A 12,815-nucleotide genomic window follows, 5' to 3' on the forward strand; every position below is an offset into this window, starting at 1 on the left:
CTCCTTCTCTTTGGAAGTCAACTGTGAGTGAGTCTTGTGGAGGTATAGTGGAATTGGGGTGGGGTGTTTACACCTTTGGTATATGGATTGCAGCATCAAGGGAATTGCACACACCTACAGACTGCCAGCTGCCACTCAAACGGTTCCATTGCAGGCAAGCACCTCCTTTGGTAGGTCTGGAGAACCCAGAGTCCCCACTGCTAAATAATCCCTTCTTTAGACAGGTGGAAGGCCTTTCAACCTTTGGAGTTGGGGGCAGTTTGGGACTGGCACTGAGAGGGGATGCAGTTCCTCTTTCCTTCCTTGCTGTGGGCAAGAGCAAAATTGACCTGAAAATATTTGCAGTTCTTGAATCCATTGCGTCCCACTCCAGCCACTCTTGACAGCAGCAGTCCACCCAGCTGCACCAGCCCCAGTATCGATCTCTGCATCCAGCAGTGGGTAAGTATGTGACTGGATGTGCCTGCTAAAATCAGGAGTTAGGATGTACCTACACGGCAGTTCAATGCCCGCGTTGGCTTGTGGGGCTCAGGCTGTGGGCCTGTAAGATGCGGTGTAGAGGTTCGGGCTTGTGCTGGAGCCCAGGCTCCAGCACGCTTCCATCTTGCAGCTCCCAGAACTCAGGCTCCAGCCCCAGTCTAAACAGCTACCCGCAGTCTTACAGCCCCATAGCTCCAGTCCCGCAAGCCCAAGTCAGCTGACCCAGGCCATCTGTGAGTGTGTTACTGCAGTGTAGGCGTGCCCCTAGATGGTTAACGATACTAGCATTTAAATTATTATAATTAGTTTTCAGAATCCACAGCACACAAAGATAAATGGGGCATTTTGCACCTCACTGAGAGCTACTTGCCCCAGTTCTTGACTGTATTCTGGCCCTTATGCTGCTGCTGTGGTGTAAAGGAGCTAGAAGCAGCTGGCTCTCTCCTGCCAGGAATGGCCTTATGCTGCCCCTCTTGCCCTGACCCAGCTCAGGCTTTGGAAGGTACAAAGGTGACCTTTCACCTCCTGAGCTGTCTCTCCTAAGAGGCACAGCTTAAAGTCAGGCCTATTTCTGGCTGTCTGCAGTATTTCCTGATTCTGCATCAGTTTGCGCTCAGTTCACCTTTGAACAGTTTGTAACTGTAAGGCTGGAATTTCCCTAAACGAAGGGTTAGATTCTGCAGCACACATCTGCGGGAAGGGCTGGATGCTGCAGCAAATCTCACAGCTGTGGGATCCCTGAAAACATGGGCCCTACCTATGAGAAAATGAAAGCGTTTGTTTTATTTCCCCTTAAAGGCATCAGGAGACTTTTCCTTTTCAGGTGCTTGTGTGCCAACGGCAGTGGACAGGACTGATGCTATAAGCCCTTTCAGCAGAACTCCCTTTGCCCGAGCTATTAACAACCGTAGAGTGAAGATTCACAGCCCTGGAGACTATATTGTTACTGGCTATCCCTTCTGCTGGGAAAACTAGCCAGCTTCATGTTCCACTATTAATCCATCTCCTTTGTGAGGATATATTAGGGTGCATTTACTTCCACACACAATACTAGGTTCTTGCCTTAAGGGAATATCTAAATACCACATAAACTTTGGAACTACATCAAGGCTGTATGCCCAAAGCCTCCCACCCTGGTAAGGCAGAGGCAGCATTAGAGGTTTATGGATCCATGAATTTTTACCCAATAAGGACAGAAGAATTTAGAAACTCAGTCTGTTCGGTTCTTTGCGATAGCCATGCCTCGCTCTCCCTAGTCTGGAGAGAGTTTAAGAAGGTTGATCCTTTCTGATATTCAAAATGACTTTGCTTGGCACAGGTACTTTCCCTTCTACTCTTGAGCCCTTTGGACGAAGGAACAACTGCGACTTGTGCAGCTGTAGAAGAAGTCTCTGTCAGAGACATCAACGATGAGTCTCGTGTGCATTACGACAGACATTCAGAAAGAGTCAAATTGCTACTATGAATTTTCAGTTATTTGGAAGAAATTGAAACAGCTTCCTCTGCTGCCTAGTAAATTACCTGTTTCTAGTTACCCCACTTCATATGTTGTTTTTTGACTCACCAGCCTGCCCAATCAAGGGAAGCTTCTAAGAGAAAGGGAATGTGGGGTTACTGGTTTCCTTTGAGGCCTTCTTTGCACTCGGCCTTTTTCCCCTAACATTTCCCACCAGTTTTAGTAACAAGGGTTAAAAAGCCAGCACGTCTACACTTTTTCTACCACCAGTAGAGCTGCACCCATGGGAAATTTCAGGGGGGAAGACTAGTGTAGACAAGTTCCATGGTGCAGCTCTCTCAGGCTTTTCTTCTTTCTGCTTCCCCAAGCTGGGACTTTCCTTGGTTTCTTTTCCAGTCAGGGAAAAAAAAACAGGCCTAGAATGCCAAGGTACCACAACTTTGTGTCGGCCTGGGGAAGCGATTGTAGCAGACTCTGCTATTCCACACCCCAGGAACCACCCATAAGTACCGCGCACCTGGGAAGGGAGCTGGGGTCCCTTCTGCAGGAATAACTCCAGTTTGAGAAAGACTTTGATAAGAGTATGCAGCAGAGATAAGTGAATCATGTGTAGGGAATAATTTATTCTGTGCAGTTTTGCCTTTCATTTGTTTGCAGTTTGTCCACAAACAGATGCTGGGTTTTTTTCTCAAAAACTATTGGGTGAAAATCTCTGGCAAATGCCGTGTGCTCTGTGGCTTTTTGTTAATGTCATGTGCTCTGTGGCTTGCTGTTAAAGCTGTGTTATTTAGTTGTGATACATCACAAAAGGCACGTGGTATTGTTTCTCTTCCCTCAATGCAGGAGGGTAACCTTTATAATCAGATAAACATTCACAGGCAGTAAATCTTAAATATACTTCCGGCAGGTATCCATGCTGGTAAAAATGACCCTTGCGAAAGCTGACCAAATGTGGCAAAAGAGAGCTGTGACACAAGCAAATTTATTTAGATTTCAAATTAATATTTATCCAGCTCTAGTATTTACTGCAGGAAACCAAGTGTAAGAATGTAGGAATTGCCAGTCTGGGTCAAACCAGAGGTCCTTCTTGTCCAGCACCCTGTCTCCAACAGTGGCCAATATCACCTGCTTCAAAGGAAGGTACAAGAAACCCTGCAATTGGCAGTGACAGGAGAACATGCTCTTAGAGGAGGATCTCCTAACCCTCATTAGTCAGAGATCAGTTTATGCAACTGTCTCTCAGTGGGGAGCCCTCCTTGTGTTTGGAAGACTGGTATTCCATAATTGATATGGGACATGAATTGGAAGGAAGTTAGTTAGCTCTGGTATGAGAGGGGATAACTTTCAGATCGGGTGACGTGGGATGATCTGGTTGGCCGGCACCAAAACAGGAAATGGAAAATGACTTCATGCTTTGATGTGACTGGGCACAGCTTTTGGTTGGGACAGAGGCAGAGGGTAAGAGTCGCCAGTACTGACCAGAGCAGATCCATCCATGAGAATGCTCCAGTTATATCCCTGCCGAAGGAGTTACCTTACAGTTCTCGTATTCCATTGGTGATGTCTGACTAACCACAAGCTCTTCTGGCTGTTGTGACACTGGGACCATATGTAGTACCATCACCAGAGGTAGGGTTGCCAGTTTTGGTTTGACTTATTCCTGGAGGTTTCATCACATGACATAATCTTTAATGGAAGATTAATCTTTAATTCCTGGAGACTCAAGGACAATCGTGGAGGGTTGGCAACACTACCATAAAGGAGTCACTTGTGCTTAGTCCATAGCAGCACACGCATAGCTATTTATATTTAAAAATCCCTTCTGTGGGGTTAATTACTTCTATTCTTACAAACTAGCATTTCTAAATTGAGGCCTGTGCCTAGTCAGATCAGGCTGTGTGACTGATTGTTGTATCTCAGAAAGGCCAGCAACGAGAGGACCAAGGATCTGAGTTGCGGCTCCAATCCTATTATTAGCATATGTCTAATATTCGCATACTCAGCAGCTAGACATCCATGGCTGGCCCGGACCAGCTGACTGTCTCGTGGGGCTTGAGCTGCAGGGCTATTCCATTGCTGTTAAGATGTTAAGGCTCCCACCCAAGTCTGGGACTCTAGGACCCTGCGAGGTGGGAAGGTCACAGAGCTTGGGCTCCCGCCAAGCCTGGAACATCTACATAGCAATGGAACAGCCCCATAGCCCAAGCCCCAGAGGCTTAAGTGAGCTGGCATGGGCCAGCCGCAGGATTTTCTTTGCTGTGCAGACAGACCCCCTAGTGTTTGTTTGCAGTGGAGCCCACGGTGCACTAGGCGATGTACGGACACACTTCGATGATTTAACTGGGAATTGGTCCTGCTTTGAGCAGGGGGTTGGACTAGATGACCTTCTGGGGTCCCTTCCAACCCTGATATTCTATGATTCTATGAAGAGGGCATAGTCCCGCCTCAAAGAGGTTAGGCTGAGATTTTGCAAGCTGCTTACTGGTAATTGGCCATCAAAATGCCAGGTGCCTTTGAAGATATCTGCCTTACACTCTAAAAAGAGCTGACAGGGAAGGGAAAGGTCATTGTGGTGACTGGCTGCAGCCTGGCATTCAACATGTGATAAAGCGTGGCTTTTAGAAACAAACTCTCCCAGTTTGCCACTGAACACTGGTTCCTTCTCAGGACAGGAGAGGAGAACAGGGGTACACATTTGCTGCTTTTGCCTCTCTGAAGTTTAGAGTTTTCCCAGCCCTTACAATTTGCAGTGCACAATATTCCTCGCTTAGCTAGCTGATCTGGGATTGGATGGTCTGACTGCCTAAGGAAGATGTTGGCTAGTGAAAGAGTTGTGGATTGTTGTCTCTTTACCTGCCCCTCTTGTTATCTACGATGGTTTCCCAGCTGTTCTCCCCCCATCACCAGCTTTTTCACTTGCTTTTCCAGTCCTGTGGCTGGACACAACAAACATCATATCACTTTATACATGAAAGAAGTTACAATGCAAGTGCTTATTCCTTTCTGCTGGTTTCCCTGGCCTCGCCAATATTCCTCTGGCTGCTCTCTCTCCGACCCCTTGGACACCCTCCAGCAGTTCCTAAATAATGGATTGTGGCAGACATTCATCTGTCCTGGCCAAATAAGGGACATTCCAAGCATCTCTAGTATCAAGGGGATTCTGTACTTCATATCCATGTAACATTTCCCAGGAAAGCAGACACTTGTCTGCATTCTGCAACCATTGAGAGGGATTTTAACAAACTAAGAAAAGAGCGTGGGGGCAGGGAGAGGTCTTCCAGTGGTTGGACACTGGCGTTAGGGGAAGATCTGCTTTCCTCAAGGAGAACAGTGGGAGTCAGTGAACTCGCAAAAAAAACAAGAAAAGGAGGGCTCCTCGTTTGTACCTGTTCTAGCCGGTTCTTTTGCTTTTCCCCTCCCCTCTCTTGCTCTGCACCACTCCTTTCCTTCCCTGTCTGCCCCTCCTCCATTCTCTTCTTTCCTGCTGTTTGTCATTTTGAAATATCTTGAGGCTAAAACTTATTTTCATTAGCAGAAAAATAATTGCAGCACCTTCGCACCCAACCCCCCCGCATCACTGCTGCTGTCCAGCCATGGCATTCTGCCAAGTCAGCACTGCCCTCTCCCTCCGTGGCTGGCAGGGCTCTGCCTGTAGCCAGAACAGGTCAGGACAGTTGGGCCTATTGCTGTGGGAGTGGTATGGGAAGCTGATCTCTGGTGCCAGGTATTAGGCAGCTAAATACGGTGAGTCTAACAGCCCTGTCGCCAAAACTAGGTAGGGAAAGCAGACAGGTGAACTCATTACTCTTCGGTGTTTAACTGGCCTGTACAGTTTGGGCTCCTGACAGTCTTTACTGTATGTGTGAACACCCCCTCTAGGAGGCAGTGCAATGCTATTGTCCACATTGTGCAGAGGGGGAACTGAGGCACAGAGAGGCCAAGTGACTTTGCCCAAGGTCCCAAAGGAAGTCTGGCTGAGCAGGGAATTGAATACAGGTCTCTGGAGTCCCAGGCTAGCACCCTGACCTCACGTTTCTAAAGTACGTTGTAGGTTAAAAGTGTCACTTACAGAGCTGCTCCCCTGAAGCCAGGCCCATGGCTGAGCAGCCGGCGTCAGGCCTGTCCTGCTTGCGGTGACGCTGCCGGGATCCAGCCTGGCCCGTGGACTGACCTCCCTGCTCAGCCATAGCCCCCAGTAGGGCTCTTAGACCTGCACGGTGCTGAGTGATTTTATTGTTGCTTCCCCCCTTTAGCTTTAACTTCTCCAAAACCCAGCCTGATGGGTCTGCCCAGCACAAGCGTCCCTTCACCTGGCCTTCCCACGTCTGGATTACCAAATAAACAGCCCCCCGCCGCGCTGAGCTCCCCAACTCCAGCACAAGCACCCGTGGCCCTGGCCCCGCAGCAGCAGCCGCGCAAGGATAAGGAAAGTGAGAAGATGAAAGAGAAGGAGAAGGCGCCTAAAGGGAAAGGGGATTCCCTGCCGGGGCCCAAGAAGGAGAAAGGAGAGGCCCCTGCAGCGACCCTTTCTGCCCCCCTGCCCACCATGGAGTATGCGGTGGAGCCTGCCCAGCTTCAGGCTCTGCAGGCTGCCTTGAATTCAGACCCCACAGCCTTGCTTACAAGCCAGTTCCTTCCCTACTTTGTCCCAGGCTTTTCACCCTATTACGCCCCTCAGATTCCTGGGGCCCTGCAGAGCGGGTACCTGCAGCCCATGTACGGCATGGAGGGCCTGTTCCCTTACAGCCCCGCTCTGTCGCAGGCTCTGCTCGGCCTGTCCCCCGGCTCCTTGCTGCAGCAGTACCAGCAGTACCAGCAGAGCCTGCAGGAGGCGCTGCAGCAGCAGCAGAGACCAGTGCAGCCGCAGCAGCCGCCGAAAGTGCAGCCGCAGCCCAAAGGAAGCCAAACCCCAGCCCCCCCGGGGGCTGCCCCCCCCGACAAAGACCCTGCCAAAGAATCCCCCAAACAGGAAGAGCAGAAAAACGCCCCCCGTGAGGTGTCCCCCCTCCTGCCCAAACCCCAAGAAGAGCCCGAAGCAGAAAGCAACAGTGCGGACTCCCTGTGTGACCCCTTCATCGTTCCAAAGGTGCAGTACAAGCTGGTCTGCCGCAAGTGCCAGGCGGGCTTCAGCGACCGGGAGGCGGCCAGCCACCACCTGACGTCCCTCTGCTGCTTCGGCCAGCCTGCGGCGAGCCTGCAGGAGATGGTGCTCCACGTGCCCACGGGCGGGGGCCAGGGCAGCAGCTCGTACCAGTGCGTGGCGTGCGAGAGCACAGTGTGCGGGGACGAAGCCCTGAGTCAGCATCTCGAGTCAGCCCCTCACAAACACCGAACAATCACCAGAGCAGCAAGAAACGCCAAAGAGCACCCCAGTCGATTACCTCACTCTGCCTGCCTCCCCGATCCTAGCACCGCATCTACCTCGCAGTCTGCCGCTCACTCAAACGACAGCCCCCTAGCCCCTCTGTCCTCCTCCTCCTCTTCAGCTTCCCCCCACGCCTCCAGAAAGTCTTGGCCTCAAGCGCTCTCCCGGGCTCCACTTGGGAAGCCGCCGCCTCCTTCTTTCCCTCCTCTCTCCTCATCTCCAACGGTTACCTCAAGTTCATGCAGCACCTCAGGGGTTCAGCCCTCGATGCCAACAGACGACTATTCGGAGGAGTCTGACACGGATCTTAGCCAAAAGTCAGATGGACCGGCTAGCCCGGGGGAGGGGCCTAAAGACCCCAGCTGCCCGAAGGACAGTGGTCTAACTAGTGTAGGAATGGACACCTTCAGATTGTAAGCTTTGAAGATGAACAATACAAAAATGAATTTAAATAAAATTAATAACAAACCAATTTCAAAAATAGACTAACTGCAATTCCAAAGCTTCTAACCAAAAAAAGAAAAAGAAAAAAGAAAAAGCGTGGGTTGTTTTCCCATATAACAATGCTGGTGGGTTTTACATTTTTTTTTCTTTTAATAAAAAAACAAAACAAAAAAACCTCTCTTACATTTGTCCTTTTGAAGGTCCTGTTGGTCTGGGAGACAAAAGTCCAAACTGCCTCCTTAATGTCTTTGGAGCTTAAACCCCTTGTATATTGCCCTTTTCCAATAATGCCCCCACATTGATAGCACAGCAAAGGCCGGCATGCACTGTATGGGAAAGCAGCCCACCGGGCTACAGTTTAAATTTCTTGCTATCTTAGCATTCAGATACCAATGGCTTGCTAAAAGAAAAAAGAAATGTAATGTCTTTTTATTCTCAGGTCAATCGCTCACACTTTGTTCTGTTTTCAGAATCATTGTTTTTATATATATATATATATATGTGTGTGTGTGTGTGTGTATGTATATATATATATATATATATAATTTTTTTTTGTTTGTTTTGGGTGTTTTGTTTTGTTTTTTGTTCCAGAAAAGAATTTTGTTTTGTTGGGTTTGGGGAGGGTTGTTTTGGGCTGGGGGGGAGGTTGTTTTTTAATTTAAAATGGGCAGAAAGTATTCAAGAGAAAAACAATGTGAACTGCTTTCGCTTTCTGGGGATTTTAAGGGTAGCTTTTCTGATGAAGCCAATTTCAAGGGGAAAAGTTAAGCACTCCCACTTTTCAGAAAAAAAACACAAAGAGTGTTGAGGACTTGGAGCTTAAAAATAAGTTTTAAAACAACTGACTTTCTGTATTTATGATAGATATGACCATTTTTGGTGTTGAGTAGATTGTTGCATTGGAAATGAACTGAAGCAGTATGGTAGATTTAAAAGAAAAAACCCTTTTGTGTACATTTAGCTTTTGTATGGTCCAGCTGACGGCTTCTCATTTGATGTTGTCTTGTTCATTCCTAGCCAGATAGATTGCAATCCATTGACTCGCCTAAGCTTTTCTCCCCTTTGTACCTTTATTCCCCTTTCACCCATCCTGTAATCTTCCACTTATGGTTACTGCCTTCATTTCTTAGAGGGTGGTTGCATAATTATTTTATAAAAACTAAAGAAAGAAGTTCAAAGGGTTTTGGGGGTCAGTAGGATCCCTTGCAGAATATTTTTTGTTGGGGGTTTGAAACTTTTTAAGACATATACATACGATTTACCTATGTCTGTTACCCTTGTGCACTTATCTCTTATTTTTCGTTTTCCTTTTTTCTCTTCCTTTCCTCATTTTGTAAATGCTTCAAAGATTCTGTTCCTAAACTATAAGCGTTTGTTTGTGTAATTAGGCTGCACTCTGTTCCTTCTTTTAAAATAACTTTTTGTTACATTTTTTCTCAAAAAAAAATTCATGCTTTAAATAAAATCCAAAGACATACCCTTTCACCACTGGTGCAGAATGAGCAAAAAGGTTTCTTTTTACATGAGAATTTGTTTCTGATTTAAACAAACAAAACTAAGTTTAAATAAAGAAAAGAATAAAAAAGTACCCAGGTTGTTATCTGTGCTTCTTCTGCAAGCAGAGAGGCAACTCTTTATGAAAATTCAACATACCAAAACACAAGTTTTTACTTCAAAGTTTTGTCCTTGTGTTAGGCAGTCTGAGTGGTGAGAGACCCAGAGGTGCAGCCCGCAAAGAATCAGATAGCAATGTACAGAAAGCAAAACAAAAAACAAAACAAAAAAATCCCATATGTGAGGCACTTGTGTTTGTTAATCTCTGTGTTCCTGTTAGTGGAAAACACACACACACCCACACACACACACCCCTCTTACGGTCTGGACTTTAAAAGAAAAACTTTGTGCTGCTAAAATGTAGATTTTGGAGACAGATGCTTGCTATTTCACTTCCCTAGCCAAATGTCAACAGAAACAATCTCCCTTCCTCCCCACCCTTGAAAGTGTGAAATCATTCACCCTGTCATCCTCCTTATATTTCAAAAGGGAACTTCGAAGACTGTGAATGCAGGTTCCATTGTTCACCCTCTGGCTTCTTTTCCCAATGTTGAAGCCACTCATCAACTTTTCAAGAGACTGGAGCATTCCGAGATATGAAACGCGGATTTCATTTTTTTAGCCGGGACTCTTATTTTTATGAATTTTTGTTTTTAGTTTAATGAAAGACTAGATCTTGAAATGTTGTACATATTTCTAACTAGGCTGATGCACAGTGCAAATTCCTTTTTTAATTGTTTTTTAAGTAGACAATACTAAAGAGAGTACCATCTAATATTCATATGAGTATCCAGTTGTAGCATAAGGTGTCAAAAATTAAAACAAGTACACAAAGCGTTTGCTCTTTTAACAAACTGTTTTCTTTTAACAAAAGTTCTTGTATTTCTCCCTGTGTTTGAGATGAACATTTTTTAAATTTCAAAGTTGTACAGTTTTTTGTTTTCCATTATTTTATCTTGTTTGTAATTCTATGATATATATATATATATATATTCAAATATATATATATATTTTTTTGCCATTTAACTGTTGTATGTTACTCTGTCTGTATCATATAGAAATATTTTGTTTGTTTTGTTTTTGGTTCTCTGTGTGATACAAGTTAACAATTTAACACTACCTTTATCTGTCAAATTCTGCTAGGTATCTTTTGAAATCTTTTCTTTTGGTTTTTATTATGTCGTTTGGTCATAGTGCAATTTCTCTCTCCTCCTTCTCCCTCTTCCTTCCCACCCACTAAAAAGTGTTTTAAACTTATTTTCTTATATTTTTTTCCTAAATATTTCTAGATACTCTTTCAGTCTGAGATTGTCTCATCCTTTTGAAGTGCCATGCAGCAGTGGCTGCAGGGCCTGCTCGCTTTCTCCAGCCCAGGCTGAGCTACTGTGCTCTCACTCGAAGTGAAATTGATGAACATCAGAAGGGTTAGGGTTGCCAAAGTCTGATTCCTGCTGCAGAATTCCCACAGGGGTTGAAGGTGTTATGTGGACTCCTTGGTTGTAATACTGCTTTAATCGCAGATGAAATGAGTGATGGTTTCAACCAAGTCCTTGGAGGATAATTTTCCCCATCAGATCACTATTCTCCCCCCACCTCCATGTCTTTTAACACACTGTGGTACAGTTAGCGGTCGCTGCTCAGGAGAGGCCCAGAACTAGAATACCAGGTGTGGTGCCAGTCAGGGTTGAGATGCATACAGGCTGTGTTGGGAAACTTGCATGGTGCCTGTCTGCTCATACCAAGCCAATCTGTAGCCGGCGCTGTTAGTCTCTCACTCTCATGAGCACTAAAATTCATGCCAGTAATTCAATATCTGTCTACACTTCTGCCCTTCAGACTGGCCTTCACTTGAGAATTTGCACCTCTCTTCTCCTTGAGAGGCTATGGGAAGGGGGTCATTTTCAAAGCCTTTTTAAAAATTTCCCCATAATATAAATTTTTCTATTTCAAATAGAAAAACCCACAAAGTGGCCTGGTGCTGGACACCAATCCCAAAGGGAGCTCTGAGACCCGAGTAGCTGGTACTACTCAGTCTGCTTAGAACAGCACCAGATAGAACCCTAGAGCTGAGGTCTCCTCCCTTCTGCTTTTCCTAGAAAAGGGGGAGGTGGAAAACCCCCACAAGGAAAAGATTTTAAACACAGCACAGAGCCGATTACTGTTTATTTTTAAATTAAAAGCTTTTTAAAGAGGCGAAGATGGCCAAATTTCTCACACAACAGTATGAAATACACTGTAAGGCATGTGTTTAGAGGGCCAACCTGCGCCCGTGCAGCAGGCAAGGCAGGAAGATGCAGACAACAGAGAGGCATTAACACAAGCCAGCACAGTTGATGTTTGTGAAAATATATTTTGCTTTTTTTAAAATAAATTAACTAAATTAAAACATTTTAAATAGAAGCAGAAATTTGGTTGGTTTGTTGGCTGAGATACTGCCCACTGTGAAACACAAAGCTTTGACTATTTTTTTGTTTGTTTTTGGGGGGCAAGTTTGGGTAGAACAGAAAGCGTAAATGAGGTGAAGAGGTATATGAACAGCCTTTGCAATGTACAAATAATAGAGCAAGTGAAACCAAAAATGATGTTCTTGGTGTTTTTCTATAATGTAGTCTTGTTAGCTTTTTTGTTACTGTAACAATGCTGATCTCGAACTGTACCAAAATACATGGAGACGAACAGAAACAGAAACCACATGGAACTTTCAAAACTTTAAAAAAAAAATTGTCACAAAAACTTTGTTGTCATAGTTAAGTTGATTGTAGATGGTAATTGAATATACTCCTTTGAAAATATTTCATCAAGTATGTTTCCTGCTCATTGTGATACATTAAAAAAAAATGAGCAAAAGCTCTTGTCTCCGATGTCCCCGGGTGTGTGAAGGTTTTGTGTGTCTGCATGCCCGTGCGCTCGCTGGTAGGACTGTGTGCGTGCATGTTTGTGAATTCATCTGTGTGCATGAAATTAGATGTTCATGGAGCTACTTGTAGGCACATGCCCCTGGTGCACTCACAAGTGTGTGTGTGTGTGTGTGTGTGTACGTGCATAGTCATTTGCCCTCACAAGCATGTGGGTGTTTGTGTGCCCATGGGCACTGTTTGCATTAGTGTGAGAGTGCATGGTTCTCAGCATGGAGTCCAAGTGTTTAATGAGCCAAGTAGCACCGTTCGTATTACAGCTTTGGGATGTGTTGTGTATGAAAAGGGCATTGTACAAGTTGAATTTTACCAAATGATTGTGTAAGAAATCTGGGCACATTACTGTAATTAATGGATAGAAAGACAAAGCTTGATGCCTTGGTCAACTTCACATCTGTAAACTAGAGATGAGCCAGTTAGCATGTTTTCTTCTGCTGATTAAACCAGAAGCAAAGGAAGGTAAGAACAGTAAGTAGTTGATTCACTGCGCTTTCCTTTGATAACCGAGCCACTCGCGCTCTCTAGAGCAGAGGCTGAAATGGGAGCAAAACTTGGTAAACTGATGAGTGTTTAACATATACATTTCTCTTATCAAAAACTG

General features: G+C 45.4%; 1 protein-coding gene across 2 annotated transcripts in view; it reads left to right on the top strand.

The window, feature by feature from the left end:
* ZFHX3 (zinc finger homeobox 3) overlaps positions 1–12,144 on the top strand; it is a 283,639-nt gene extending 271,495 nt beyond the window's left edge. The window contains exon 10 of one of the 2 annotated variants that reach the window (XM_073308352.1): positions 6,190–12,143. In XM_073308352.1, coding sequence (XP_073164453.1) covers positions 6,190–7,718 — 1,529 coding nt within the window. In that variant the 3' untranslated portion in view covers positions 7,719–12,143. Of the gene's footprint in view, positions 1–6,189 lie in introns of both variants that reach the window. The other variant, XM_073308351.1, reaches the window with a different exon arrangement.
* Positions 12,145–12,815: the final 671 nt, after the last annotated feature.

The sequence above is a fragment of the Lepidochelys kempii genome, chromosome 12, assembly GCF_965140265.1.
Source record: "Lepidochelys kempii isolate rLepKem1 chromosome 12, rLepKem1.hap2, whole genome shotgun sequence".
In the NCBI taxonomy this organism is placed as follows: domain Eukaryota; kingdom Metazoa; phylum Chordata; order Testudines; family Cheloniidae; genus Lepidochelys; species Lepidochelys kempii.